The sequence below is a fragment of the Lontra canadensis genome, unplaced genomic scaffold (assembly GCF_010015895.1).
Source record: "Lontra canadensis isolate GAN:19392208 unplaced genomic scaffold, GSC_riverotter_1.0 scaffold44, whole genome shotgun sequence".
NCBI classification, from domain to species: domain Eukaryota; kingdom Metazoa; phylum Chordata; class Mammalia; order Carnivora; family Mustelidae; genus Lontra; species Lontra canadensis.
This window is the reverse complement of record NW_022631038.1, coordinates 5,615,147-5,643,145: the sequence shown is the minus strand read 5'-3', so window position 1 is coordinate 5,643,145 and position 27,999 is coordinate 5,615,147. Positions and strand designations below refer to the sequence as shown.

Genomic DNA, 27,999 nt, shown 5'->3' with positions numbered 1-27,999 from the left:
GGAAATATTATTCTCAATAAATCATATTTTGAATTCAAAAATCAGTATTCACTTGCATCTGACAGAATGTTGTCTATAATCTGTTTTAGTCACAGACCGGCAGCATAGTGTACAACTGTTTGGATCAGATTATTAAGAGTCAGATAATATATTTGTGTATACAAATAATGTGTTTAATAGTCATTCTATTCAATAATAAATTTGCAGCAGTATTATGGATAAAGATTCTTTCATCTCTCAGAGACACAGACAGAAGAAGTAACATCTGTAACAGACAGAAGGCTGTTAATCTTTATTTAGTGGGTATTGATAGATGGGGCTGAATCTCATCATGAACATTTAATAGCAGGTTTCGTTTTCAAAGGGCATCCTCTGCATTAATCTTTATGACAGCATCAGTGACAGTACCATCATTTTGTTTTAGGTTTGTACACTCTGCACGCAAGAAGCTGCTTGTTTTCCCACCACATATAGTTTAATATGCTGTCCCTTAGCATGTAGTAAGACCTTACATTTAAGGTCTTATGATCTATGATTTAAAAACCTAGGCTTTTAAAACATAGGCTTACCTGAACATGTTATTTTCATATGCTTGTGCTACATTACTTATCACAAAAAATATATGTAATTTCTTATAAATTCAATGGGATCAAACTTTGTATAGACTCAACAAATGGTAGCCATATTGATAATAATAAGTAAAATACATGTTCTAGAGTACAGATTTTTAAAAATATAGTCAATATATAGAATATGCCAATATCATTATCAACACATTAAATCCTTAGTCTCATTTCTAGATACTGAGAATACTGTTCCTATTTTTGCTTGTACAATGTCAAAATCCATTCGCCCATGTGTGTGTGCAATCCCCTTCACAGCAAAGCTATGACATGTCATTCATGTTCTCTTAATGGCACTATTTGACCAGTGAAAGCAATACAATAAACATTCACCTTATCACTTCCACAGGTTTATTTGCTCATGTTAATTATTTCTCTGATGCCTTCTATCATTCCCTCCCTTCCAGAGTCAACTGGGTAGAATTAAGCGAATTTATTGCAATATACATACTTTTTTTTTTTTTAATTTCAAGTGTGTTCCACCCAATGGCCAAGAATCACTGCACCTTTATTGGCAATAACACAATTTGGATTAGGCCACAAGACAAATCTTCCACCTGTATTGGTCTGGGTTCAGTCAGGAAAATAGAATTTCTATAGCATTGTAAGAATGAGGAATTTAGCATGGGAGTTGGTGATCCCACAGGTGTGAGAGGACATGGCTAGTAAAAGTCTGGAAGGGCAGCTGCCCAATGATTGGAGAAGTGGTCCCTGAGGACTGAGGACCGAAGCTCAGGGATGGGAGAAAAGTTGGAGCTCTTGGAGATTGCTGGAGTCGCCACGTCCAGTCACTGTGATGGAGAACTGGGAACTCACAGATGTTGTCAAGGAGCTGCTGCATCTGCCCTCTGCGACCTCCCAAGGAGAATGACTTCCACTCCATCTTCCCTTCCGAATTCTTCGTGAGTTCCTCTCATTGACAAATTCCAACTCAGAGCCAGAGAGGGAAGGGATACTTTCAAAGCTAGTCTGCAGCCTAGTAGAGAGCGTTGGTGACGCTTCATTAAAAACAGACAATCCAATTATCCCTATGAAGAGAAACCAAATAAATAACTAAATAGTTTTCATAGAGATGAGGATGCATGCATGTGATTGTTTGGTTTATTTTGCTTTGCTTTTACCCTCCAAATGGTTACAAATTCTTGCTTTGGCATTGGTCATTGAACATCCCTGAGTGCCAATCCCCTCAGAAAAATCACGGGGCTACTCATACCCCCCAGCAATGTGGTTCCGAGGGTTGAATTGGAAAATGTGAATCAAGGATTAGCACATCCCTGGGGCTCAGAATATGAAATTAGTACTTTGGTAGCAAATGAGTGTGTCAGTAGGAAGCTTAGATTAGAGTCTGGGAGTCCCTCCATTTATTGGTTCTGTTAACTAGATAAATCAGCTGACTTCTTTTAAGATTCAGTTTACTTACCTGTAAAGCGAAAAATGTAATAATGTCTTCCTCCAGAATGACCGTCAGGATACAATTAAATAAAACAATGTGTGTCCAAGAATCTTCTTTACAGTTAACCTTATCTTACTCGTAGCAACTTGTCATGTTCATGATGAATGCTTACTCTAAGACATAAGAAAACTAAGCGTCTACTGTTGGAAACCAGACTCTTTTAACAGATGTGTGTGTTGCCTGCCTTTACTATGACTGAGCTCCAGCTTCTGCCATGTGCTAACCTGCCAGGACCATCAGGTAAAGCGAGAGTTCTCCATGGAAAGCAACAGCATCGAGTCCGGTTCTAAAACGGTTTTGTTGTTATTGCATTGCTGTTTTTTTTTTTTTTAATAAGCACAATTTCCAAAATGTTTTCTTGGATAGTCCTTAGATACATCCTTTCAGAACTTGACAAGAAGATTGAACAGTCTTATTTACAAAGTATTGCAACAAAAGTGTAATTGTATCTGAAAGAAATACAAGCATATCGATTCCATTATACTTGGTAAGCCTAGAGAGTATAAATCTCTAATCTTTTCTTCCCAAGTCCATCATGAACAATTGAAAGAGTCCCTTGATTAAACAATAATAATAATAGAAAAAAATTAAATGGTATACTCAAAATAATCCACAGATGTTTCAAGCCTCACTGCACCTTGTATAACTTCTTTTTTTAAAACCTTGCTTCTTATACTTTTTTGCTCTTCACATTTATTTTCTACACCTTCACAAATTCACTCAAGTTAGAATCATTGTTTTGTCATAAATCATAAATGATTATGTCATGAATCATAAAATGATTTACACATTTTAACATATACCTCTCCATACTTTGTCCATATTGATTGTTTCAGTGTGTTAGCATTCAGTTTGCCCTATGATGATTCCTTTTATTACAGAAAAGTTTTTCATTCAATCAAAAAGTATTTATGGGGAATCCAGGATATTCCAGGAAGGTGCTATTCTGGGGATACAAAAATGAAAAGGATTTCTACTTTCCTCAGAAAGCTAGTACACTAGTAGGAAAGGAAGCTATGAAAATAACAAGGTACTTTTTTAAATAACGAAATTCGTTCGGTGAACTCCGACTTCCAGAGGACAGAATGTGACCATACTGTATTTATCTTCCTCTACCAAGCGATTGAATCATGAATGACATATGAAAAGGAAATTACTTTGAAAACAATACTACAAAAGGTAATAATTCTGGTTTCAGGAATTTTAGAAAGTACAAATAAAGGATAGCATTTGTCAGTGATGAGCACTTGTGTGAGGTTCCACTGGTGGAAGAGATAGGCGGCCCTTATCCGCCAAAGGCACACACAGCCAAATTCATGTATGACATGTACATATGTGCAGACGTGTCCTTTAGAACTACTCTCCCCACTCGACTTCACTAGATTCAAATAGTTCTGTGGTGTTTTCCAAAGATTCTTGAGAATTGCAGAATCTTTGGGCTTCATCAGGTTAAGAGCTTCAGTGAAGCTTCTCTGACCTTTGTTCCTTAGGTTTTCCAAAGGTTATTTGAGCCCTTAACTCCTGTATATGTTTTAATACCTTGACTATGCACAGTGGCTTTGGTTTGCCTGACTGCACCTTGACAGATATGCCACACTTGCTTCATCTCTCAGTTGCACCCCTGGATTTCCTCCTGTTCTCACTGACTTCCCCCTTACTCCTTCCCAGACTCCTCTCAACACAACAGACAGAGCAGAGCAGGGAAAGCAGAGCCATAACGTGCCAGCGTTCTGACAAAATCCTCTGGTGACTTCCCGTTTCAGCCCAAACAAACTCTATATTTGCAAGCTTTGCTTGATTTGCTACCTGCTCTCTGTCCCGGCCACTCCCTTTCATTGCTTCCTACTGTCCACTCTCCTTCTCGGTCCCCACCACAGTGTCTTCTCAGGCACACTCAGTATACTCTTTCTGCCAGAAAATCTCTTCTCTCAGATATTGACAAGTCTCACTACTTTAGTCCATTAAGATTATGGTCAAAAGTCACATTCCCAGAGATATTGCGCGTGCCATTTCCACATGACATACCAATTCTGTATCTCAACACTTCCATCTCTTAATAGCCTTATTATTATTTTTTTTGTCAAGGTAAATTCACAACATGCCATATGATTTTTATTGTTATTGCTTTCCCTTGTTATTTAGTTAATGTTTCCTTGACCTAGATTATGTGACACAAAAGTGAATCTTTTTGTCCATTTTGTGACTAAAACGGTTCTGTGCCCCTAGTATGGATGCAGTGAATATTTACTGAGGAGCTGTGGTGTGTTTGTTGAATAATTTCACAGAGCTGGTGATAACCACCAACACAAGCCAAAGGAGTACACAGCTTCGGCACTGAACTTCTTGAGTTCCAAAAGAGATAGTACAAAACTCCTTAAGGAAGCAAAAAGAGTCAGACTTACAAGAATCACAGATCTCACAGAGAATCTGATTTTACCAATAATTCAAAGACTAAAGGTACTTTTGAGTTAAATGTGATGTGTGTGGAAGCACGGTTATAAAAACTGAACTTACTAGGTCCTTTATTAGTGTAGCACGAGAACCCCAACACACTTTATGTACGGGAACTCTCTAAGGGACGCATGTAGGGCATCGCTTACACAAACATATTTTAGTTATGAAGCATTACTAAGATAGTGATATGTTGACTCCAAACAGATTTCAGCAAGACTTGTGCCATACATAAATCCATACATAAATTCATTTACCATAAGCAACCTAGACAGACCAGATACATCATGGTAAAATTGTAGATAAAGATCCTGCATTATTTTTCTCCAGTATCCCCATGGGAATTCCTAAACATGCTTTTAAGGAGAATTCACTGTTATGTCTATCATCTAATCCTTGTCTCTCCTGTCTCAGTACTCACCGAGGTTAGAAAGAATGGATTTAAATCAGTAACCAATATTTTTCTTCCCATTCATTAAAATCAACAAGTGGAGAATCAGTGAGAAGCAATTTGATTCACAGTTCAAGACTATAGATTCCACAGGCCCCCAGGTGACTCAGTGAGTTAAGCATCTGCCTTTGGCTCAGGTCATGATCCCAGGGTCCTGGGATGGAGTGCTGCATTGGGCTCCTTGCTTGGTGGGGAGCCTGTTTCTCCCCTTCCCTCTGCTCCTCCTCGCTTGTGTGTGCTCTCTCAATTAAATAAATAAAATCTTAAAAAAAAAAAAAAGGACTATAGGTTCCATATCCATCCAGACTTTCAAAGTTTAAATCCAGGCCTTATCATGTACTAGTTACATGATTTTGGAAATGATATTTAATATCTTTGGAACTCTTTTTTTCTCATCTGTAAAATAAAACTAATAATAATGACCTTGTAAGGTTGTTGTGAGAACTGTGTGAACACCTGTAAAATACTCAGAACAGTATCTCACACACACTGAAAACTCAGCAAACACTTCAATGCAGAGCTACTGTTTTGCTGGTTAAAGCTCTGTCAAGATAAAGTCTGTTCTCTCTGCGCTTTCAGAAATGGCTACATTTGCTAGATTTACTAGGAAAACAGGGATAGATACATGTGAGTGTTCTGGGAAAAGTCTAAATTTAAGTAGTGTCGAGAATATTTCTTGTAAGAAATGAGTTTATCATAACAAGCTATGGCTTCATCTGATTAAACCAGAAAAATGGATCTTTTCCCTCTGTATAATCACAAACTGCAGAAAATCACAATTTAAATAGACCACAGACTGAGTCAAAATTAGTCAGTTCACCTATCAGCCAGATGTTGATGTCTTCCTGTTCCCTTGAGATAAAAGTTTGATGGTGGTTGACTTAGAGGGATTAAAATTCTCACCACCAGGTGATTAAATCCAAAGGCATTCTCTGTGAAAAACTGAAGTTATAAAATTTTAACTTGCTAAGCTCTGTGGCTGATTAGTTCAAATTTAAGTTATTAGCCCCTAGGAAATGCTCTGAAACTTCTAACAGACAAGAGCAGGATCTCTAGGCTCTCCTAAAGGCATCAGAAGACCAAAACTGTCTAATCATTTTGACAAAAACTTTATTCCTGAAGAATAAAGTAAAATTTAAAGACTCACAAAAATTGATTATGGTGCACATAAATGAATTAAGAAATTGCCTGGAGCCTGCCTAGATCAGGAATATAAATTAGAAAGAGGATCCATGATGATTTTAATTTCAAAGTCATATCACTACAAATGATATCTCTTCCCCCTCCCTTATAGTTCCCAACAAGAGTTGAAAAATACCCACCCCATGAAAAAGAACACCTGTTCATTACGAATATATGCATTATAGTCACATATATTTTAATAGTTCATGCTATAGAAGTAATATTTCAGAAATAATTTAGCCAGCATATGAAATTTAACTAGGCAAAGGTTCATAAGGTAAGCAAAAGACTCTAAAGGAAAAATTTTAAAATGCTCTTGGATAAGAATGCCAGGTAAAACCCATCAGAATCCTCCAGCTGGTAAAAAACAGAAAACGTACCAGATACATCGAGAGGGCGTGAGTTGAAGGGAATCTGTTGAGAAGGTTGGAAGGCCAGGAAAACAAACAGAATAAGGATCATAAGGTATGTGAAGGCTGACCAGTCCTCAGGCTCAGGAAACAATGGGAATAGAATGAGGTTTTTCATAATCCAGAACCTAGAAGGTGTCCTGGAGGCAGGGCTCAGCGGTCTGAGGAGCGCACGCCTGGCTCTGCGGATACCTTTGAGGGATGCTAGGAGGCATGGTCTCCAGGTGCCAAAAGAGGCTGAGGCTGCTGTTGAACCCAAGCGAGGATGCTTGGATGATGTTACAGGGACAGAAGCAAACAGCAAGTAAGTCTTTGAGGTCCTCAGCTGACTCCATCTTCCTCTACTGCCCTGTTAAGAGATCTGAGCAGGGACCAGCTGGCAAAGGAAATGACCAGTTTACAGTTCCCAGGCCTGGTCATTCAGAGCCGTCAATTTGAAGGTGAGATAGTTTATCTCACCAACAGACACAGTCCTTCAATAAATGATACATATTTACAAGAGACAAAAGGATAAGCATCTGGTCAGAAAATACCTCCCTCTTTTATAAGTCTCAATGTCAAAGGGAGAAAAAACTTGGCTATAAGGGAGTAGAGAGTGTTTTCTCCCAACGGTACTAACATTTTATAAAATACTTTATTATCAATTAATGACAGAATCATTTTAAACACATAGACAGTCCTTTCAGAAAGTTGGGTGAATATATTATAGGAAAATGTGTTCATAGGATACATCTTAACAATGATGAGCCGCTTGGAAAAGCTGCATTTTAAAGAGTGATATTTTTGAAAAGACACTTCCATTCCTAAAGTTAGCATATGTGAGAAGTTAAAAATCATGAACCACCCAAGGTTCCTAAGTATACTGAATTGATATGTATCAATTGATCCATGAGTATTGCTACTTCAAGCAATTCTATTTAAATGTTATTCTAAGTTTTTGTGCTTCAAAACTTACCATTGTTGTTTGTTCATTTGTATCCTGTGTGTGCTTGTTTGGAAACCACAACCTGCTGATTTTTTTTTTTTTTAAAGCTAGTATACCTATCATACCAGTTATAAAACAGTACTTTTTCAGGCTTCCTTTACAATCTGGCTTAGTTCTATAAGTTCTAGAAGGAAGGGCTAGATAAATATGGGCGGATGTCAGGTCAGGACAGTGCTTCTGTGTCAAATAAAGAAATTTAGTTACTTCTTAAATGTAATTTTTCTACTCATTTGCTCATTTAATAGACCCACATTGACTATGCACTGTGAACAGAGGGTTCAAATAGCTTTTTTTTAAGAGCACATAAGTAGTATGAAGTGAACCTAAAGTTTGAGTTTGAATTTTTCCTGTTCAAAAAGGATACATTATTTTTAGTGCATTATACCACATTTTATATCATAATTGTGGCTTGGAGAGTGCAATCTTCTATGTAACTGTCTACATGCTCTCTTATCCACTATTTATATCATGCAAATGTATATTGAGCAATTGGCTGGGATTGAAAACAGGATTTTCTTTCAAGTGTTGGTATTTCAGTGTATACTTATGTCTAGGTCTTTTGGGGTCACTTCAGAACTCAATAAAATAATGTAACAAAGTGAACATCAGAGAAAACGCCATTCCAGTGAATAACAATCAGTGGGTTCTGGGAGTCAGTCATTTCACTGTGAAGACAAGAAGGCTGGAGTCATTCTTCATGATGCTCGTTATAGATGATGTCCTTGTTCCGTGTCAGTAATAAATGAAGTTTACACATGACTTAGGGAAAACTATGTATTTATAATGCATTATAGGATATAAAAATATTCTCCAATGCATTATTTGACCCTTAAGTGCTACAGGGTACAGAGAAGTTGCTATAATACATATTTTTGCAGATGAGGAAACACAAAACTATGGGGTTTCTATGAATATGAACTAGTGCCATGTTGACCATTAGAGAGCCATAAGCACATGGGTGAAGACTGTTGGCTGATTCTAGCATTAATCATTAGGGTTGGTGGCGGATTTATCATCCCTATCATGGAATCTTGGAAAAGTTAATAGAAAACTCTTTTTAATTTCCTCATATGTACAACAGAAAAACAACAACCGTAACAATGAGTATTGTTATTAGTAGTGTTAGGACTGCTAACAGGACCAACAGAACACTTGATTCTGAAACACTACATATGGTGTTTAGCACATAGGGCTCAATGGGTTGGTTAGTGAGTTAATCATAATCTTGAGAGTTAAAAAAATATGGCAGAAAATAAACGCAATAGCAAAACAGATATTTCTGGATATCTAGCAATCAGTTATTCTTTTTTAATGTTTTGCCTTTGTATTGCTTTAATTTCCTTTACTTATTCTAGTCTCATTCAACTGAGCAAACATACTGCTATCAGAGGATTTGACTTAAAGTATAATTCATAAACCATATATGCTAAGAAGCATTAAAATATTCTCCTTGTAATAAAATACGAGCCTCTTTAGATGAAACTACGTGCACTCAGAAATCATGATGCAAATGCCAACCTACTCTTTCAACTATATTTACTATTTCTCCTTTTGTCTACTCCTACGCTCCAGCTAACTGAAATAAATATGTGGCCTCCCAACTAGTCCCTGCTCCAATTTCTCTAGGTGAAAATACTTCCTTGGCCCATTATTTGATGGTCTCCAAATTTCAAGATCTGCTTAACAGAACAGCTATTCATTAAGCCTTTCTCGATCCCCTTGAGAAGATGTATGTATCCCATTTTTATGCTACCAACTTCTTTACTATGAAAAATCATCGGGGGGAGGTGGGTACCTGGGTGGCTCTGTCCCTTAGATGGCTGACTCTTGGTTTCCACTCAGGTAATGATCTCAAGGTCCTGAAATCCAGCCCCATGTTGCTCAGCTCAGAATCTGCTTGGGATTCCCTCTCTCCCCTTCCTTCTGCCCCTTCCCCTGCTTGCTCATGCTCTTTCTTTCTCCCTCTCTCAAGTAAATAAATAAAATCTTAGAAAAATCATCTGCGTTGCATTCTCTTGACAATTTAATATATTTTATTTTCCATTCAATATTATGAAGGTGATAACTAATTAGCTTTTTAAGGTGAAAAACTTGGCAAATAATTTTGGGTTTCATTTTTCTGATCTAGCTCCTCTAAACACCCTTTCTTCTATGAAACTCCATAATCATGCTCCCCAATAGACTGCTGCCTCTTTTTTTTTTTCATCCCCAGATCACTTAGGCAGAATCCCAGTATATAGATTGTACAGGATCAAAAGACTGGCTATGCTATCAAACTTAACTCATGAGAAAGTGACAAAAAAGTACAAATTTCATAATATGACATAATAGGAATGTTTTCTTTTAAAAAATTTAAACATTGTGTTTTCTGCTTGCTGTTACATTTTGTGTCTACATCTGTGACTGTTTGGAGAACAAAAAAATAACTTTTCAAATAATTGACCAATGTAAAATGGCATGGCTCAGACCTTGGAGAGGCGGTAGAAGTTGGGGACAAACCAGCATATATTGAACTGCATAATTACTAGGAATATAAAACAGTGGTTTAATTATATAATTGTACTCATGCAGGAATAAACAATTTTCTGAAAACCAACCCTAGACCCTCATAAATGACATATGTCTGAAGCAGGTAGAGTTTATTATTCCTAACTCTGAGGAATTAAAGGCATGTTAAGAGGGCATTTGCTTTTTAAATAATGCACAAGGAAGTATATAACCAGAGGCTACAATAAAAAATTGTATTGAGGTATTAAGAATTGATAAAAAATTGATGAGGTAAGAAGAGTGTCTGACATTGGTCACCCACATTGGTATTTCTATGACACTGTTGGATTTATTCGAGTGAGTCAAATAAAGTTAAAGTTAAAATTAAAGTTAAAGAAATTTGTAGTATGATTTAAACAACTCATTAATAAAATGAATCAGGATAAATCTATGTTAACATAGGGCCTCAGATTTATGGAACAAGATTATTTATAAAAACACATCTCTGCTATTTTTACAATATATTTTGCTTTGCTACTTTTTTTCAACCTTTAAGAGAAGAATGGGAAATATTAATTAAATGGATAAGAGAATTATAATAAATTCAGGTCCAAGTTCTTCTATAGAAGAATAGATTCTTCTATTCCTCATCTATTTAACATTTTGTCGGCTGAACTCTCTGTGCCATTGTGTGACAGATAGAAACAAACAAAAGGAAGAAAGAATTATAAGTAGACATGACATCAAAACTAGCTCAATTCAGAGAAATTGGAAAAAACTGAAACTCACTCAAGTCATATACGTTCAGGATTCGGAGAATTTTACAGGTTTTACTTACCTAACCTCCCTCCAGAGCTGGAATCTGACAGGAATCATTTTCATCATTGAAATATACAAACTTCATAATAAGATAAAATTCTATTATGCATTTTACCACTAATACATCAATAAGTTATTTGCCATTACTTTAATTAAGGTAACAGGAACCAGTATCATATTTTGCCATTTATTATGATATTCAGAGGTTGAGGAAAATCCATTCATGGGATTTTTTTTTAAGCTATCAAATTTGAGGAAAAACCAAAATTCCTAAAGGAAAAAACAAAGAAGTTGATGCAACAGCTTACGTGAATATTCATTCAGTTTTTGTCAAAGACCTAACTTTATTAAACAATAGGAATAACAGTTTATAGAGTCAGACCGATTGAAATATTTTTAGTGGAAAAAAATTATGCAAAACATAAAAGCCAACATTTCCACAAAGTGGATTGTTCTCCTTTAAAAGTCCAAAGACACTCATCTCCAGTTACATTTATAGCCACATTTAATTATCTGACCAAATGAAAGTGAATTATGGAATATCAACATCACATATCTCTATTTTGCAATATGATTCATAGAAAGTGCATGTATATAAAATCAGGTACAAAAAATCGCATTTCCAAATCAGCACATCAATCTTGAATTAGGCAATCGAAATGCACTTGGACAAGTGGAAGAGGCTGAAAGCAGGGTTTCACAGGTGTTGCATAGACTCATGATATGTCTTCCAGTTTTTGAAAGTGAATTCAAATATAAAGAAATAAAAGGAAAACAGCTATTTTCAAATTAACTAATGTGTGTAACTATGCTTTTGGAGAACATCTTGTGGAATTAATAAAGCACTTGTGTAAGTCATATTTGAATTCACTTTATCAAAAAATATCATTATTTATTAAAATTACTTGATCTGAAATATCTTGAAACATCTTGAATGTCTTGAAACACCTCATTCCTTAACCACAATGTGTCTCCCCATTTGAATCTAAACCCAAGTTTGATATTTAGGTGTAAGATCTGGTGTGCCAGTCAATAGGAATTTTTAATATATGGATAAATGTCAGTCTGGCTTTTAAAGAACCTCCTCCAGGGACTTCCCAGGCATCATGGACTCCCCTGTTTCCCAGATCTAGCATCTAGAGTTACATCAAGGGCCAACAGGGAGCCCCAGGTCCCTGCATTCATGTCATCACTACCTTCTCTTATGATTCATCAATGACCATTGTTAAAGTTTCTTGGTTTTTTGTTTGTTTGTTTGTTTGTTTTTGTATGACCACTGAAGAGACCTAGTCTTCACTTGAAATATTTTTGTTTTCCCATGGAGCTGTTGTGTACTAAATATACATAAAACATCCATCTTTGTCATTTTACTTAGTGTGGTTGGATTTTTGGTTGTTGATGAGTGGATTTCTGGTGCAAATATCCTTTAAGCATTGAACCAGCAGATCAGGAGCATTCTGCATATTTAGGGAGAACTGCCTGCGGACAGCTATAGGGCAAGTGAAGAGCCAAGTGGTTCACTTATTTTCCTTTTTTGCTGTATAAATAAGTCTTGACATAAATATCGTACTTTTCTGAGATTATTCATTCAAATTGTAAGTGGTCCTATGAAGATTTCTAAATAGTGAAAATAAAATATGGCTAACCACTTCAAAATTAATCTGTGGATGCATTAAATTTGAATTAAAGTGTATAAAGGTTGGCATGCAACTAAATAAATCAGTCAAGTCAAATACTAAAGGCTAGATTGTGACATAAACTGTGTACAAAATAGGTATCAAAACAATAGAAATAATCTTTCTTTATCACATTCAATATATTTTCTATACATCAGTGTATCACATTCATGGAAGTGATTATTTATGTATATTGATTTTTTTTCATTACAGGTTATTCAGAATTGCTATGATAATTCTTTAATTATCTATCATAAAATTTTATTTTCTTTCCCATTTATTTATTTCTGTAGCATATATGAAATTGAATTCCTAATGGAGATGGATGCAAGTAATTCATTTATAGGTTTGTAAAGCCTGCTTGAGTCACAAAGTTTTAACTGTGATAGACCAGACTACTTCACTATTTGAAGGACAGACTTCCATAGAATTCAGCAGTTTTGGAGATGTTGGTAAGTGGATTTACAGTAATTCTGACTTTTAAAATTTATTTTCTAGGAATACACATTGAATATTTAAAAAGTACCCATTTATTAAATCAAACTTTAGAGAGTGTGTATATGATTCAACAGCAATTAAATATATTATATGATTTTGCTTTATTTATATTAAACACATCATGATTAGTAAGCTTTTGGGTATTATATGTGTGCCTGAGTAGGAGAACAACTCAGAATGGCATAATTTGGTTCATAAAAGGGCCTGTGATTTTAAAGCATTTAAAAAGATTGTCCTATTCTAAAAGGAGAACATAGTCCATAAAATTTGAGAGATCAAATTTAGAGAAGTAAGCCTCAATACTAAAAGACATCCTAGAGCCTAACAGGTAGAAAGAGTTGATATAAAGTGTGCACTTATGTAAGTCAATTTTTTATCACTCTAATAGAAGAAAACATTTTTCTTAACTCGTTAGGAAATTATTATACATTTTTATATATCTTTATATAAAAAGTTACAAGTAGCAAGCGTATGACACAAAGAAATGGAAGCGTAACAGCAATATTCGAGAATGCATGCTTTTTACAATGTGTCTAATAAAAAGGATATTTTTCCAACTCAAATATCCAGTACTGACATGCAGGGTATTTTCTCAAACTGTCAATTCAGTCATATTGCTAAGTGCTTAATCAAAAAACATTTCTACTGATGGGTCTGAATGGTAAATTACCTGATTTCAAAACCTCTTTCTGAAACTTAGTATCTTCCTTTGATATAAAACAAAAAAGAAATTGGGGATATTTGGGAAAGACTAAAAAAAAAATCAGATGTTTCTTATTGCAATCTAGTATTTTTACTCATGACTCTTGGCTGCCTTTAATCATAATACAATAATAGATGTTAAAAGTCCATAAAACCTCTAGCTGATGCTTCCATGGTCCATATTTTCACTTCTTAACTGGAGCATGTTCAAAATCCCTCAGGGACGCACTAGTCTCAAGCAGTCTATCTAATGAAAACAATGTACATGTAACACAAAGTTCATCCAAAATCGTGTTGTTCACATGTCACACAACGTACAATTATATAACAAGGACATTAAAACAACATAGAAACAAAGTGAAACTAACAGTAAAAAGAAAACTTGGGATAGTCTTAATCAGGAACTAATTTCTTCTTCAAGTTTCCAGTAAATCTCAAAATGTATTTAAAAACTAAGGAGCACTTGGTGACCAGCAACCAAATTATGAAATGAACATATCATTGTGCAGCGGGGATGTCTTGCCGAAGGAATAACAAATGTCTCTAATTCTTAAGTTTGGATAAAGGCAGTGGAATGAATTTAGAAATATGTCCACTTTTCACAATTCACTAGAGAATTTTCGTTTCACAGTCCCCATGTTTGTATAAATAGTTCTTCTCTGAAAATAAAACACAGTTAAAACATTTTCTCCCAGTGAAAAATGCATACAAATACACAAATTTATCAAGGTAATATAGAGCATGGAAATGCATTCACCTAATTCAAGAATAGTTGATAGGCTTGAAGTGTTTTGAAGAGTTTAGCTGTCAAGCAAATTTAATTGGAGACAAATTAGTTTAATAGAGATATAGATTATCAAGTGCTAAAAGTAAAGCTCTTATGGTATTTGATCACAAAATAGATGTACACATAGACAACTAGTATTTATGGAACATTTACATTGTTAAGCATTCAAATCTGATATCATAGAATTTGGCATAACATGCTGCACTTAACTTTGATGAAATAAGCTACATATTCATGCAAAAATAAAGAGTGCACACACCGTATAAATACCACCAAACACTTAGTGTATGAATCTGAGTAGAATATTGCCAAATTAAATAAGAAAATTACCAACTGCATGTGTTGGCTTCAGTTATATTGAGACAATATTCCATTGTTTTTGTTATGAAAAACTTGCATTTCTTCTGATATTTTTGCAAATTTACTATTTTCTTATTTTAACCTTAAAATATGTAAAATTTAACTTGCTAATTTAACATCCTTTTTGAAATAACATTCTAGTACAATGCCTGATGATAAGAATATGAACATTTATTTTAAAGATACGTATGCTAAAAGCCATCACTCCATCAGCACCGAATCCAGCATATTTCTGATTATGAAGTATTATGAAACATTTATCTCAAGAGATAATGAAAAAAGAGCACATTCCCTAAAAAAAATCTACAAGACAACTGCAACAAAACAAAACAAAACAGAATACAACAAGGTGGGAGAAGGAACCAAGGGCATTCGCTTACCTTGAATTTTCTTTTTAGACCCTAGTTGTGTTGTATTCAGATTCATGTTTGCTTAGAGACCCAATGAGGCAGAACCTGGAATGTTATGGCTATTTCATTCAACAAAGTAATACTTGCACAAAAAATAAATATGCATACAAATATTTACTTAAAAGCATTCCTAAAAATTCATAAAACTATGGAAATAGATTTTTTTCCATCAGCATGCAAAAATATTAAATCAACTGAAAATATTTTAGGTTTTGAGGATGCATGATGAATTGAGAAAGTATGTCCATTTATAAAACAAACTAAATGCTAGTAAAAATTCAAAACAGGACATATGTATTTTGGGTTTGGGGGTTTAAAATAGATACTTTTTTCCTTAATTAAATTTTCTTTCCCCAAAATTTTTACCAATTTTAGGGCTAATAATATGATACTGATAATATTATCTTTATGTTGAAGATGAATCAAATGTTTCTACTATTTTATCTACATTTAAATATAAATGTTTAGTATTTTACCATACCATACTATTATATGCAATTTGTCATGTAAGTATCATGTGATATGGGGAAAAAAAGGGTTTCGGCATTTTCATTTCATATACAAAAAATATAATACATCATATTGCAAAATACATTATTTTTACATTAAATTATTCAATGAGATGGGCTACCCATCTTGGTAAGGCAGTTATTTCCAAATAGCATTTCATATCTGAAAATATATTAAGTATTGATGAAAGCAAAATTCATGAATATGTGGCAGCAAATTAGCAATACAAATTTATAATATAAATTAAAACCATAATTTTTGTAGAAATAAATACTATATATGTGTAGAAATAAATGAAATATCTTTGGTCTGTGTGTGCTCACACACAAACACCTATGTATATAAATAGGACTTAGAAAGGGTCTGGATAGCATTGAAAAGGAAAAGGGAGAGGAAAAAATTGAGACACTATGGTTTAAATTGTTAATAAAAAGAGAAACTGGAGGCATTTCAGTCTCAGGTTCTAGATGTCATCAAAAAATCTATTGATACTGACCGCTGGACGGCTTTGTCATGGCGGGACAGCCTGTGACTCGTCGTTGGCACCTCCTCGATCTCGTCGATGTCACAGGCATCTGCAGCATCTTGCGAGTAGTTGTGTTTCATGACGAGGATGTTTCTTCTGCTCATGGGCGGGATGAGGGGTTTGATGGGCTGCGGGGGCATCTCTGTCAAGACAGAAGCATCTCTTGTGCTGAGGTTACTGCGGCTGCCTTTCGTACTGGACACTTGTGACCCACAGTGATGGTCGTGAACGCATTTGGAAGAGGATCTCCGCAGTTTATGGTAGTTTTCAAAGTCATCTGCCACATCTGCAAAGTCAGCTGTAGCTGCTGTCCCTCTTAGAGTACATAACTCATAATGAGGAGGTTCAAACACCTCCTGGAAAACTGTCTGGCCAAAGTCCGATTTCCTTTGGACATATTTTTTACGAGGCTGTTTGATCTGCACAATGACAGAAATGATAATAAGGATGATCACAATGCAGGAAGTCACGCCAATGACAGTCCCGCTGGTGTTGCTGAGCTGGTCCAACAGGCTGGTTTTCCTCTTCTCTACAGGTTGAGGAGAGTGAAAACAACAAACAAAACAAGAAACAATCCATCAGGCATTAATATGGTAGTCAGAGCACATAAAAAGGTGTACACTGAGCTGAGAATTTGTACAGGCTTAAGGTAACATGAACAAATCTTTAAAAATAAACAAGAAGCTTCCCTTTTCACAAGGACTCTATCTTTTAAACTTAGAGATAGACCTCCCATTGTCCAGCATCCCTACTTTCAACATACGTTTGAAAAAAGTTCTTACAAGATCTTTAGCAAGATATTTGGAAATAAATTAGTAATGTTAAAAACAGTAAATTATTTTTCTCCTCATAGGTATAAGAAAACATCCAAACTCGACTAGTGGGAACACGACTCTACCTATATTGTTTTGAATTTATTCCTGACTTAAATAACTGAACTCACAATAACACCAATATTCTAATACCAAAAGGTAATTAAATTTCTTGACAGACACTTCTGGAATGGTAGCATGACTCCATCTGTGGGCATTTTCCCCAATGAAACAACCACAACTGGTAAAAATAATTAAAAACAAACAAAAATCTGTATCTATATTTATACTTATATATCTATATCTATACCTATATCTATCTATCTATCATCTATCATCATTTCTGGATATTGTCATAATGGAAACAGCAAATGGAAGTACATTTATTCAGGGAAATTTACTAAATTTCTTTAAAAACAGTGAGAATCTCTGTTTTAAACCCATTCCCTACCCCCACCCCAATTTGCCATGATGGAAGCTTACTTAGGGAGGTTAAAGACAATAGCATAGGGCTTCCTCTCCCTAATGCTCCCCACCTGGAGCTACAGTACCTCCCCAACTGGAGCAAACCACAAGCATCTCTCACCACCCACCAAATCCATAGTATGGGCATGTATTGTATTCTAGACAAGAGAGCCCGAGTTATCAAGGGTTCCATTCTTCCTCCCAGCCCCCATTGGTAGGATGGAAACCCTACACCAGGTGCAGAAGGCTGAGAATATGTGTCTCCCAGCACCCTTGCCCAAGCTCGCTCATAGAGTCGAACTACCTGGAGAGGCAAGCTCAGAAGACAAGAGGTTACCACCCTCACCCAGTACCCTACTCATAAAGCAGAAGTGTTACTCCAAAAGAAGTTGGTCACTATCCCTGCCTCCTTTCAGCACCCAGAGCAATAATGCAGACACTTTGCCAAGGAATGGAGGTGGGCCACAAGAACAGAGAGCACTATAGCTTTCCCCAAAGAAAGTTACATTTTTTGAAACCGTGTGGAAAAGTTCAAGCCTAAGGATATCTCAAAACAACAGACGTTTTCTGGGAAGTGATTTAAGAGGAGACTGTCAAGCTCCACAGTAGCAATGAGCCAGACACTAGAACAGGTAGAAATTTAACATAAAATACCAGGAAAATAACAGGTAAAGAAAGCCCTCCTAGTTTAGAACAAATCACAACGCCTAGACTCAAAGACTAACCCGCAAAGACTCAAAGACCAACTAAAGGAACTGAATTTAATTGGAACAATTTACACTCCTGGGAACTGTCCAAAATGACAGAAAAATCATTTGGCAATTAATAGAGACTAATAGCTGGGTGTGATAAAAAAGACAGACAAATAAACAGGACAGGAAAAGGATGGTCAGAGAGTGTCTTACTAAACCATGACCATCTGAGGCTATGGTATGCTTGCCCACAGCATGGTCTCCATGCAACACTATCAGTGACAGACATCGCTGAAACAGGCCAGCCAACTCTACACTGACAAACACACACACACACACACACACAAAACGATAGCAGCAACAAGCCCTGGGGAGAGAGGAATTAGTATCCAGAATTGCTACAATACATTATCTAACGTGAAGTTTCCAATAAAATATCCCAAGCATATAAACAAATGGTTTAATGCAATTCATACACAAGAGGAAAAAAGCCTAGGAGAGGGCCAGACATCAGACTTAACAGACAATGATTTGTTACAAATATGTTCAAGGAACTAAAGGAAATAATGGCTAAGGAAGTAAAGAAAAATAGGAGAACAAGGTTTTATCATATGCAGAATAGCAACATAGAAACAAAAATTACACGAAAGAAAAAAGTGAAAAATCTAGAGTTGAATGGCACAGTTGCTGAAATAAAAACTTGATTTGAGTGACTCAGCAGCACATTTCAGCTGAAAGAGGAAAGTAGCAGCAAACTTGAGGAGAGATGAAGGAAAATTATGCAATCTGAAGAAGACTAAGATCAAAAGATGCAGAAAAATGAACAGAGCCTCAGAAAATGAGACATACCATCAATGGTACCAACCTAATGGATGAGAGTATAAGAAGGAGAGAAAGTAACAGAAAAATATTCAAATAAATAAATAAAAGGTGAAAACTCCCCAAATTTGGTGAGCAAATTCCATCCAAGAATTTCAACAAATTCTTAGTAAGATAAAAGAACTGATACCCACACTCTGACCTATAAGATAAAAAATGTTGCAAGAGAAAATCTTGAAAGCAGCAAGGAAAAAATAACTCCTCACATAGAAACGAACCCCAATCAAATTAATAGCTGATTTATCATTAGAGATTTTGGAGGCCAGAAGACAGAGGCATGACACATTCAAAATGCTGCAGGCCAAAAATCCAAAACAAAAACCATTGATCAAAAATCTAATATCCAGCATACTAACTTTCAAAAATGGGGATAAAATACACATTTCCAGGTAAACAAAACTAAAGATAATTTAATGCTGAAAAAATGCCTTAAAAGAAATATTAAAAGAAATTATTGGGATTGAAAGTAAGTGACTTCAGACCCTAATTCAAACCCAAATTAAAAAATAGAAAGCAAATTAAAGAGGCAAGTAAATATTGCCAATAAAGGCCATTATATGCATAATTACAAAGGACTATATAGTTACATATATCTTTGACATTCTTCCCTTAACTTCTTAAAAGAGTAATGTCATATGTATAAAATTGTAATCTTGGGCCTATAACTTAAAGAAATAGTAAATGTTTGGTATTAACAATACAAGTGATGTAGGTAGGAGCAAAATTGTCCTAGAATAAGAAGTGACATCAGATGGGAATGTGAATCTACAAAAACAAAAGAAGAGAATCATAAACGGTAAAGAAGAAGTGTTATGTAATGAACTACATGAATATGCTCTTGCTCTAAAATTATGTAAAGTAATAATTACAGCGATGTATTCTTTGATTTGAAAATACAGAAAAATAATATGGACAAAAGTAACAGGTAAATAGAAAGAGAACAGAGCTATATTGAAATAATGTTATTAAATTAGTATAAATCTGCAATGCATTCTGAGAAGTTAGGCTGTGTGTTATAAGACCTAAAGTAATCACTAAGAAAATAACTCAAAAAATACATTAAAAGTCATTAAAGGAATTAAAATGTTACACTAGAATGTATTCACTTATAGCAAAAGAGACCAATAAAAGAAGAAAAGAGGAACAAGAATATGTGGACATAGAGGGGAAAAGAAGTAAAGTGGCAGATGTAAATCCAAATATACATCAATATCACCACTAAATATGAGTGGATTAAACAATCCAATCAAAAGGCAAATATTTTCAGACTGGATAAAAAAATAAGATCCAACTGTATACTGTCTACAGAAAACATACTCTATATTCAAAGATACAGATGGACTGAAAACAAAAGGATGGAAAAAGATTGAGTATACAAACTGCATTTAGAAGAAAGCTGGAGTGGATGTGCTAACATTATACCAAATAAAACAAAAAGTGATCGGTTTTTAATGATCAATAAGAGGGCCAAGCCATCAGAAAAATACAACAATTTTAAACATATATGGACATAACAACTAAGCTCAAAAATACATAAAGTGAAAATTTACAGAAGTAAAGAAAGCAGAAAATTCAACCATAATAGTTGGAGAATTGAACAGGTACTTTCAAAAATAGATAAAATATAAAGTATCATGTCATCTGCAAAGAGAGAGTTCGACTTCTTCATTGCCAACTTGAATACTTTTTTCTTTTTGTTGTCTGATTGCTGTTGCTAGGACTTCTCATACTATGTTGAACAAGAGTGATGAGAGTGGACATCCTTCTCATGTTCCTGATCTCAAAGGGAAGGCTGTCAGTTTTTCCCCACTGAGGATGATATTTGCTGTGGGTTTTTCATAGATAGATTCTATGAAGTAGAGGAATGTTCCCTCTATCCCTACACTTTGAAGGGTTTTAATCAGGGAACAGATTCTGTATCTTGTCAAATGCTTTTTCTGCATTGATTGAGAGGACCATGTGGTTCTTCTCTCCTCTCTTACTGATTTGTTCTATCACATTGATTGATTTTGCGAATGTTGAACCACCCTTGCATCCCATGGATGAATCCCACCTGGTCATGGTGGATAATCTTTTTAATGTACTGTTGGATCCAAAGATAAACTGAAAATGGATAAAAGACCTCAATGTGAGGCAGGAATCTATCAAAATCTTAGAGGAGAGCAAGGCAGTAATCTCTTTGACATTGGTCACAGCAACTTCTTTCAAGATATGTCTCCAAAGGCAAAGGAAACAAAAGCAAACAAAAACAACAAAAAAAAATGAACTTTTGAGACTTCATCAAGATCAAAAGCTTCTGCACAGCAAATGAAACAGTCAACAAAACAAAGAGGCAACCCACAAAATGGGAGAAGATATTCGCAAATGGCACTACAGACAAAGGACTGATATCCAAGATCTATAAAGAACTCCTCAAACTCAACATACACAAAACAGATAATCACATCAAAAAAACGGGCAGAAGACATGAACAGACACCTCTCCAAAGAAGACATACAAATGGCTAACAGACACATGAAAAAATGTCCATCATCATTAGCCATCAGGGAAATTCAAATCAAAACCACATTGAGATACCAGCTTAAACCAGTTAGAATGGCCAAAATCAACAAGACAGTAAATAACAAGTGTTGGAGAGGATGTGGAGAAAGGGGAACCCTCTTACACTGTTGGTGGGAATGCAAGTTAGTGCAGCCACTTTGGAAAACAGTGTGGAGATTCCTTAAGAAATTAAAAATAGAGCCTCCCTATGACCCTGCAATTGCACTACTGGATATTTATTCCAAAGATCCAGATGTAGTAAAAGAAGGGCCATCTGTGCCCCAATGTTCATAGCAGCAATGGCCACAGTTGCCAAACTGTGGAAAGAGCCAAGATGCCCTTCAATGGACGAATGGATAAAGAAGATGTGGTCCATATATACTATGGAATATTATGTTTTCATCAGAAAAGGATGAATACCTAACTTTTATATCAACATGGACAGGACTGGAAAAGGTTATGCTGAGTGAAATAATTCAAGCAGAGAGAGTCAATTATTATATGGTTTCACTTACTTGTGGAGCATAAAGAATAACATGGAGGACATTAGGAGAAGGAAAGGAAAGGTGAACTGGGGGAAATTGGAGGGGGAGACGAAGCATGAGAGACTGTGGACTCTGAGAAACAAACTGAGGGTTTCAGAGGGGTGGGAAGTGGGGGGGTTGGGTGAGCCTGGTGGTGGGTATTAAGGAGGGTACATATTGCATGTAACACTGGGTGTGGTGCATAAACCATGACTGTTGGAACACTGAAAATAAATTAAATAAAATAAAATGGAAAAATAAATAAATACCTGGATCAGTCTATACCTGAACTGGACCCACTGACAGAGTCTTCAGTTACATACCAAATATATAATTGATCTTTAACAATGCAGGGGTTAGGGACATGATCCACGTGTTTTTAAAAATCCATGTACAACTCTGACTCCCCCAAAAGCTAACTACTAACAGCCTTCTGTTGACTGGAAACCTTATGATAATGTAAATAGTTGATTAACACTTAATTTGGTGGTGGGTATTAAGGAGGGCACCTATTGCATAGAGCACTGAGTGTTGTGCATAAACAATGATTTTGGAACACTGAAAAAAATAAAATAAAATAAAACAAAAATAAAGTTCAAATGTAAAAAAAAAGATAAAATATGGTAGAAAATGAAAACAGAAACTGAAAACTTGAACAATGCTGCAAACCTACATCTCTAGAGCAAGCCACCTAATAATGGCAACATGCATTCTTTTCAAGGGCACATGGGACATTTTTTAGGATACACCCTATGTTAGCCTGTGGTACTAACTCCAATAAACTACAGGTAGGCCTCGTTTCCTCGCATGTCACCTTGTTACACTTCACAGATACTGTTTTTCAACAACTGAAGGTTTATGGCAATCCTGCATCAAGGAAGTCTATCAGCACCCTTTTCCCAATAACATTTGCTCACTTTGTTTTGCTGTGTCACATTTTGATAATTCTTGCAATATTGCAAACATTTTCATTATTACTATATTTATTACAGTGACCTGTGACCACAGATTTTGACTTGCTGAAAGGTTTTGTGATGACTAGCAGTTTTTACCAGTAAGTACTTTTTAATTAAGCTGCATAATGCATTGCCTCTATACACATACTGCTATCACATCCTTAATAGACTACAGTGTAGCATAAACAAATTTTATATCCGCTAGGAAACCAAAAAATTCATTTGACTTGCTTTATTGCTACATCAGCTTTATTGTGGTGGTCTAGAATGGAACCCGCAGTATCTCTGAGAGTAGCCTATCACAAAGATAGAAGTGATAAAGGTGTGTTCCCTACAAGAGAATGAAGTAGAAATCAAAATAGTGGTCTTGCCATCTGGAGAAGATAAACATGGAAGCTCATAAAACCTATCCATTCACATTCTCTTCACTTCTCTCTCATGTCAAATGGTCCTATATATGTAGGAACAAATCCCATTGGGCAAATAAAGCTTATGACTACCAATCATTAATGATGCTGATTTAAGGTTCTACTACACAGATAACTTACTTTCCCATCCATTCAGAAGTGGTTCCTTAAGTAATCACCTACTCCCACCATCAAAATAATCAAGGCTGCATATGCCTTTCTCCTTGACCATGAACCATGCCTACTATGGTGATGCCTCTTGGCTTCCATCCACAGAACATATTTTAATAGACAATACTGGACTTGAAGCATGAAAGGGTTAATTGTCTGTTCTTTTTCCTTTACAAATCAGTTAATATTGAACCTGAATAAAAGAATATGCCTGGCATTTTTCAGCTTAACTAAAACACGCAACATTCATAGCCAACCCATGGATTGTTATCTACATAAACAAACCTTTGTGTTCAAGCTAGAAAAGGGAGCAGGGACATTGGGAGCTATTTTCATTGGAAAGGAAGAAAAGCATTTTGGTAGCAAAACTGAAGTCAAGTTAAGTGGCTGGAAGTACCTGAAAGCACAAAGGTTCCTTTAGTGCACCTTTCCCCTAGAGTACGTGCACACAGTCCAGAGAAGACAGACTGGTGAGAGGTGCAGGTGCAGAGGAAAGGCACCAGGTCTGACAGGAAAAACACGCCGCACTAAAAGCTGCCTTTCCTCTCCAGGGCTCTGCAGGCGCTAACAAGGTGTCTTTAATGAGCATTCAAATGTGAAAGATTCTCTACTATACATTAATGAATAAGGAAACTTCTGGCAAAAGCAAAGAAAGACGTTTACACATGAATTACAAAATATACAGGAGGCTCCACAAAGCCCAGATGCGTGTCAATTTTCAAGTTACTCTGATACATTTCCACAGCCTAATAAAGGCTTCCCACTCTACAGGCAGAGGACTTCTGCACATTTTTGATCATTACCTTTACAGTGATTCTCGTCCCAAGGATACACACAGTTCTGGAGTCCATTGCAGACCAGTGTATTGTTAATACACATGTTACTGTGGCAGAAGAATGTATTGCCTTCACAGGGAGCTAAAGATAAGAGAAGGAAAGGAAAATGAAGAAAAAAGTTAGACCTGATACTCAGTAGTAAGTCACTCATATTGCAAATCTAAAAACAAAAAGAGTAGAATGATAATTTCTTGTCAAATTGAGATAAATCACCAAACATTCTGTTCTCAGAAGTGCTGCCATTGTGGTAATTATTCCTTGTGTTGCTAACAGGGCTGGCACTTCTCTAGATGTGCTTAGTTTATAAAACTGGCGCAGGGGGTTTCCATCATAAAAATGAAGTACATTATCTATATGGGTCTTTTTTCTTTGACTCGGTGCATTCATTTAACAAAAATAAAGTGCCTGCTACATGGATAACGCTATGCTTTACACTGAAATTCTGTCTGCACAAATGTAGTATCATGCAAAAAGTCTTCATTGAAGTCATTGCGTGAAGCACAGACTTGCAAAATACTAATGAAGAAAGTATGTATCAAACATCCTTATAGCATCACCCAAGAACATGAGCAAAACAAAGAATGCCACGGAAATTCAGAACAAGGAAAATTAATCCTGAACAACATAAGAAAAATGTACTGTTCTTATCAACGTTTAACATATGCATGGTGATGAAATTAGCCTACTTTGCATGTATTTCACACATCCTAGTAACTCTAGGTACAGTGATCCATGATCTCAGGTTGCAATGTACACTCAGGGTGCTGGGAGGTAAGATAAGAACACAGGGAAGGTATCCAATACATAGATATGAGAAATAGTGAGGAGTTTGACACAGCAAAGTGTAACATTAGATATGACTTCAATATTAGGAAATACATTTATTTATCAAAGTAATAGGATGTTTACAATCATCAGTCTCTGGAATAACAGTGAATTTGGGATGGTAGTTTATAGATCATGCTTTACAGCTAATTTTTGTTTTTACCTTCACAGTGATCCCACCTATCTTATAAAATGTGACCTTAGTGTTTCATTATTTCTCAATAATAGTTCTAAAACCCTTTTAAGGATAGATTCTAGAAAAACATATTCAATATAAAAAACAACATTTACAGTGGCTAATCAATGAGTAAATATTTATCAATGATCAGTACTACTTAAATGCCAGTCACGTGGTAATGACTCTTTCATCTTCAAGACTATATATATCATGGGTATTTTAGAAAGTTAAATGTATTTGTTATACTAATCAAAAATGTCAGGCAAATAATTTGCATATTGCAACTTAACGTATTTTAACACACCTAGAGAAATCCTAACAATAGTAATAACAACAACAAAAAAAAAAACCAAAAACACTCAAGTCTTGAAAATAAAAAAATACGGCAAAGATAGAGCTAACTCAAGCAAAGTGACTCCTTCTGGATCTCCACAACCCTGCCTCCACACTCTTCCCTCGCCCTTCCCAGAAGGACAGTTCCTTCTTCCCTTGGCTTGGTTTGACTTTAGGTCCCCGGCTAAAGATTTAAAAATGTGCGGTGGTCATTTTGAAAAAACAAAAAACAAACAAAAAAAAAACAACAAAACATATTGTAGAGTAGAAAATGTACAGTAGTCATTTTGAAAAGAAAGTATCATGCTAAATATGGGCTGGTGACTTGTTAAGCATCATATAAGCCTTTTATAATGTAAAATTTAATGATCTGATATATGATTGCAAAAATCTGCTCTTTAGTAAGGAATGAAATTTAAATTTCTGTATTCAGAAATGGCTTTCGCAGAACTGATATGGTCTGTTAAGCAGATAATGAATGTTGTCAAAATGTGCGCATAGAACAAGAAGGAGTTTTCTGCAAATGGAGTAGCTGCAAAATGCCTTAGTAAAAAACAAATAAAAAAATAAATAAATAAGTATGCCTTAATAGATTGGGGTGGTTCTGAAAGTACAGTTATCCGTCAAGTAAAAAAAAAAAATTACCTTTAAGAGGGCATAAATTTTATTGCCCTTCCAGAATAAGTTGGAAAAATTGCTACAATTACTATTAAGTAGGATGGGTTAGTTTTTAAAATTTTAAGTATGTAAATAAAAATGACATTGGATTCTGTAATTGAATGCAATACAAGAGAATATTGGTAAGAGCGCTGAAACCTGAATTGTGAATTCTCCAAATGGGATTTTGTTTTTAGTTCTGCTGGTTTGTAAGTTGTGAACGTCTCTTATAAACCAATGTACCAGTATCAGATATGGTTAAATATTGGTGGTTTGACTAGTAACCTAACAGGTAATCAGGACTGCCAAGAAATCACATTCCTGACGTACTTCTTTACATCAAGTGATTAGGGAAATGTGCCAGTTAATCATCTCGTTCTTTCCAATTATTATTATTCTAGGTACCATTCCATCTTCTTCTTCTTACTTTTGCCAGAATTTACAGAATTGCTATGAAAATGACAAACACAAATAAAGAAGCAAATCTTGCAGTGGGTAAGAAACAAATGTATAACAACTTATATTGGGTTCTGAATGTTCTTGTATGTCTGACTATTTCTCTCACATAAATGCACATAGGCAATGGTTCATTAAAGATCTTATTTCTACCTCCCACTCAAAAGACAAAATGGCACCTTCCTGCCTCCCAAAGCAAGCTATGTTCTTATTGTGCTTTTGAGGATGTCTGGACACATTCTACACACTGACATTATTTCCCATGACCCTCCGCACATTCCGGATATCTGTGGCTCAGAGGCCAAATATGTTCCTCCCCTCTCTCTGTCCTGCAATATCCATTCTCCACTCTGCTATCCAAATCGTATCAGCACTGTATTCTCTGTGCAGTTTTGAAATATTATTCCAAGCTACCAAGAAAATTATCTTTTTCTTAAATCCTATTATACTTAAAATTTTCAAAAGAGCTTAGCACATAGCATATGCTTATCATCTTTCCCAACATGTTCTTTGAGACTAAGGGCATGCCTCTTAAAAATGTTCATTTTTAATCTGTCATATGGTTTAACATTTCTAGGCTTATAGTAAATATTCAACAGATACTTTTAATTGATTACTGTTCCTGAGCAGAAGGTTAACTCTGGAGGTGCCTGGGTGGTTCAATTGGCTAAACATCTGACTTTTGATTTGGGCTCAGGTCATGGTCTCAGGGTCTTGGGATTAAGCCCCGTGTCAGGTTCCACACTCTGCATGGAGACTGCTTGTCCCTCTCCCTCTGCTCCTCCCCCTGCTCTCTCTATCTCTCTCTCAAATAAATAAATAAAATCCTTAAAGAAGAAAGAAAGAAAGAAAGAAAGAAAGAAAGAAAGAAAGGGAGAGAAAGAAAGAAAGAAGGAAGGAAGGAAGGAAGGAAGGAAGGAAGGAAGGAAGGAAGGAA

General features: G+C 35.6%; 1 protein-coding gene across 7 annotated transcripts in view; it reads right to left on the bottom strand.

Moving 5' to 3' along the window:
- Window positions 1–1,098: 1,098 nt before the first annotated feature.
- The window catches only part of NETO1 (neuropilin and tolloid like 1), a 122,632-nt gene continuing 95,731 nt past the window's right edge, over window positions 1,099–27,999 (bottom strand). Inside the window, exons 8-12 of one of the 7 annotated variants that reach the window (XM_032872234.1) lie at window positions 24,581–24,694; window positions 16,301–16,859; window positions 15,264–15,339; window positions 4,842–4,848; window positions 1,099–1,645 (exon numbers count right to left, since the gene is read on the bottom strand). In XM_032872234.1, coding sequence (XP_032728125.1) covers window positions 15,279–15,339; window positions 16,301–16,859; window positions 24,581–24,694 — 734 coding nt within the window. In that variant the 3' untranslated portion in view covers window positions 1,099–1,645; window positions 4,842–4,848; window positions 15,264–15,278. Of the gene's footprint in view, window positions 1,652–4,841; window positions 4,849–8,696; window positions 8,707–11,123; window positions 11,132–12,983; window positions 14,542–15,263; window positions 15,340–16,244; window positions 16,860–24,580; window positions 24,695–27,999 lie in introns of those variants that run through there. The other 6 variants (XR_004384359.1, XM_032872235.1, XM_032872236.1 and 3 more) reach the window with 6 other exon arrangements.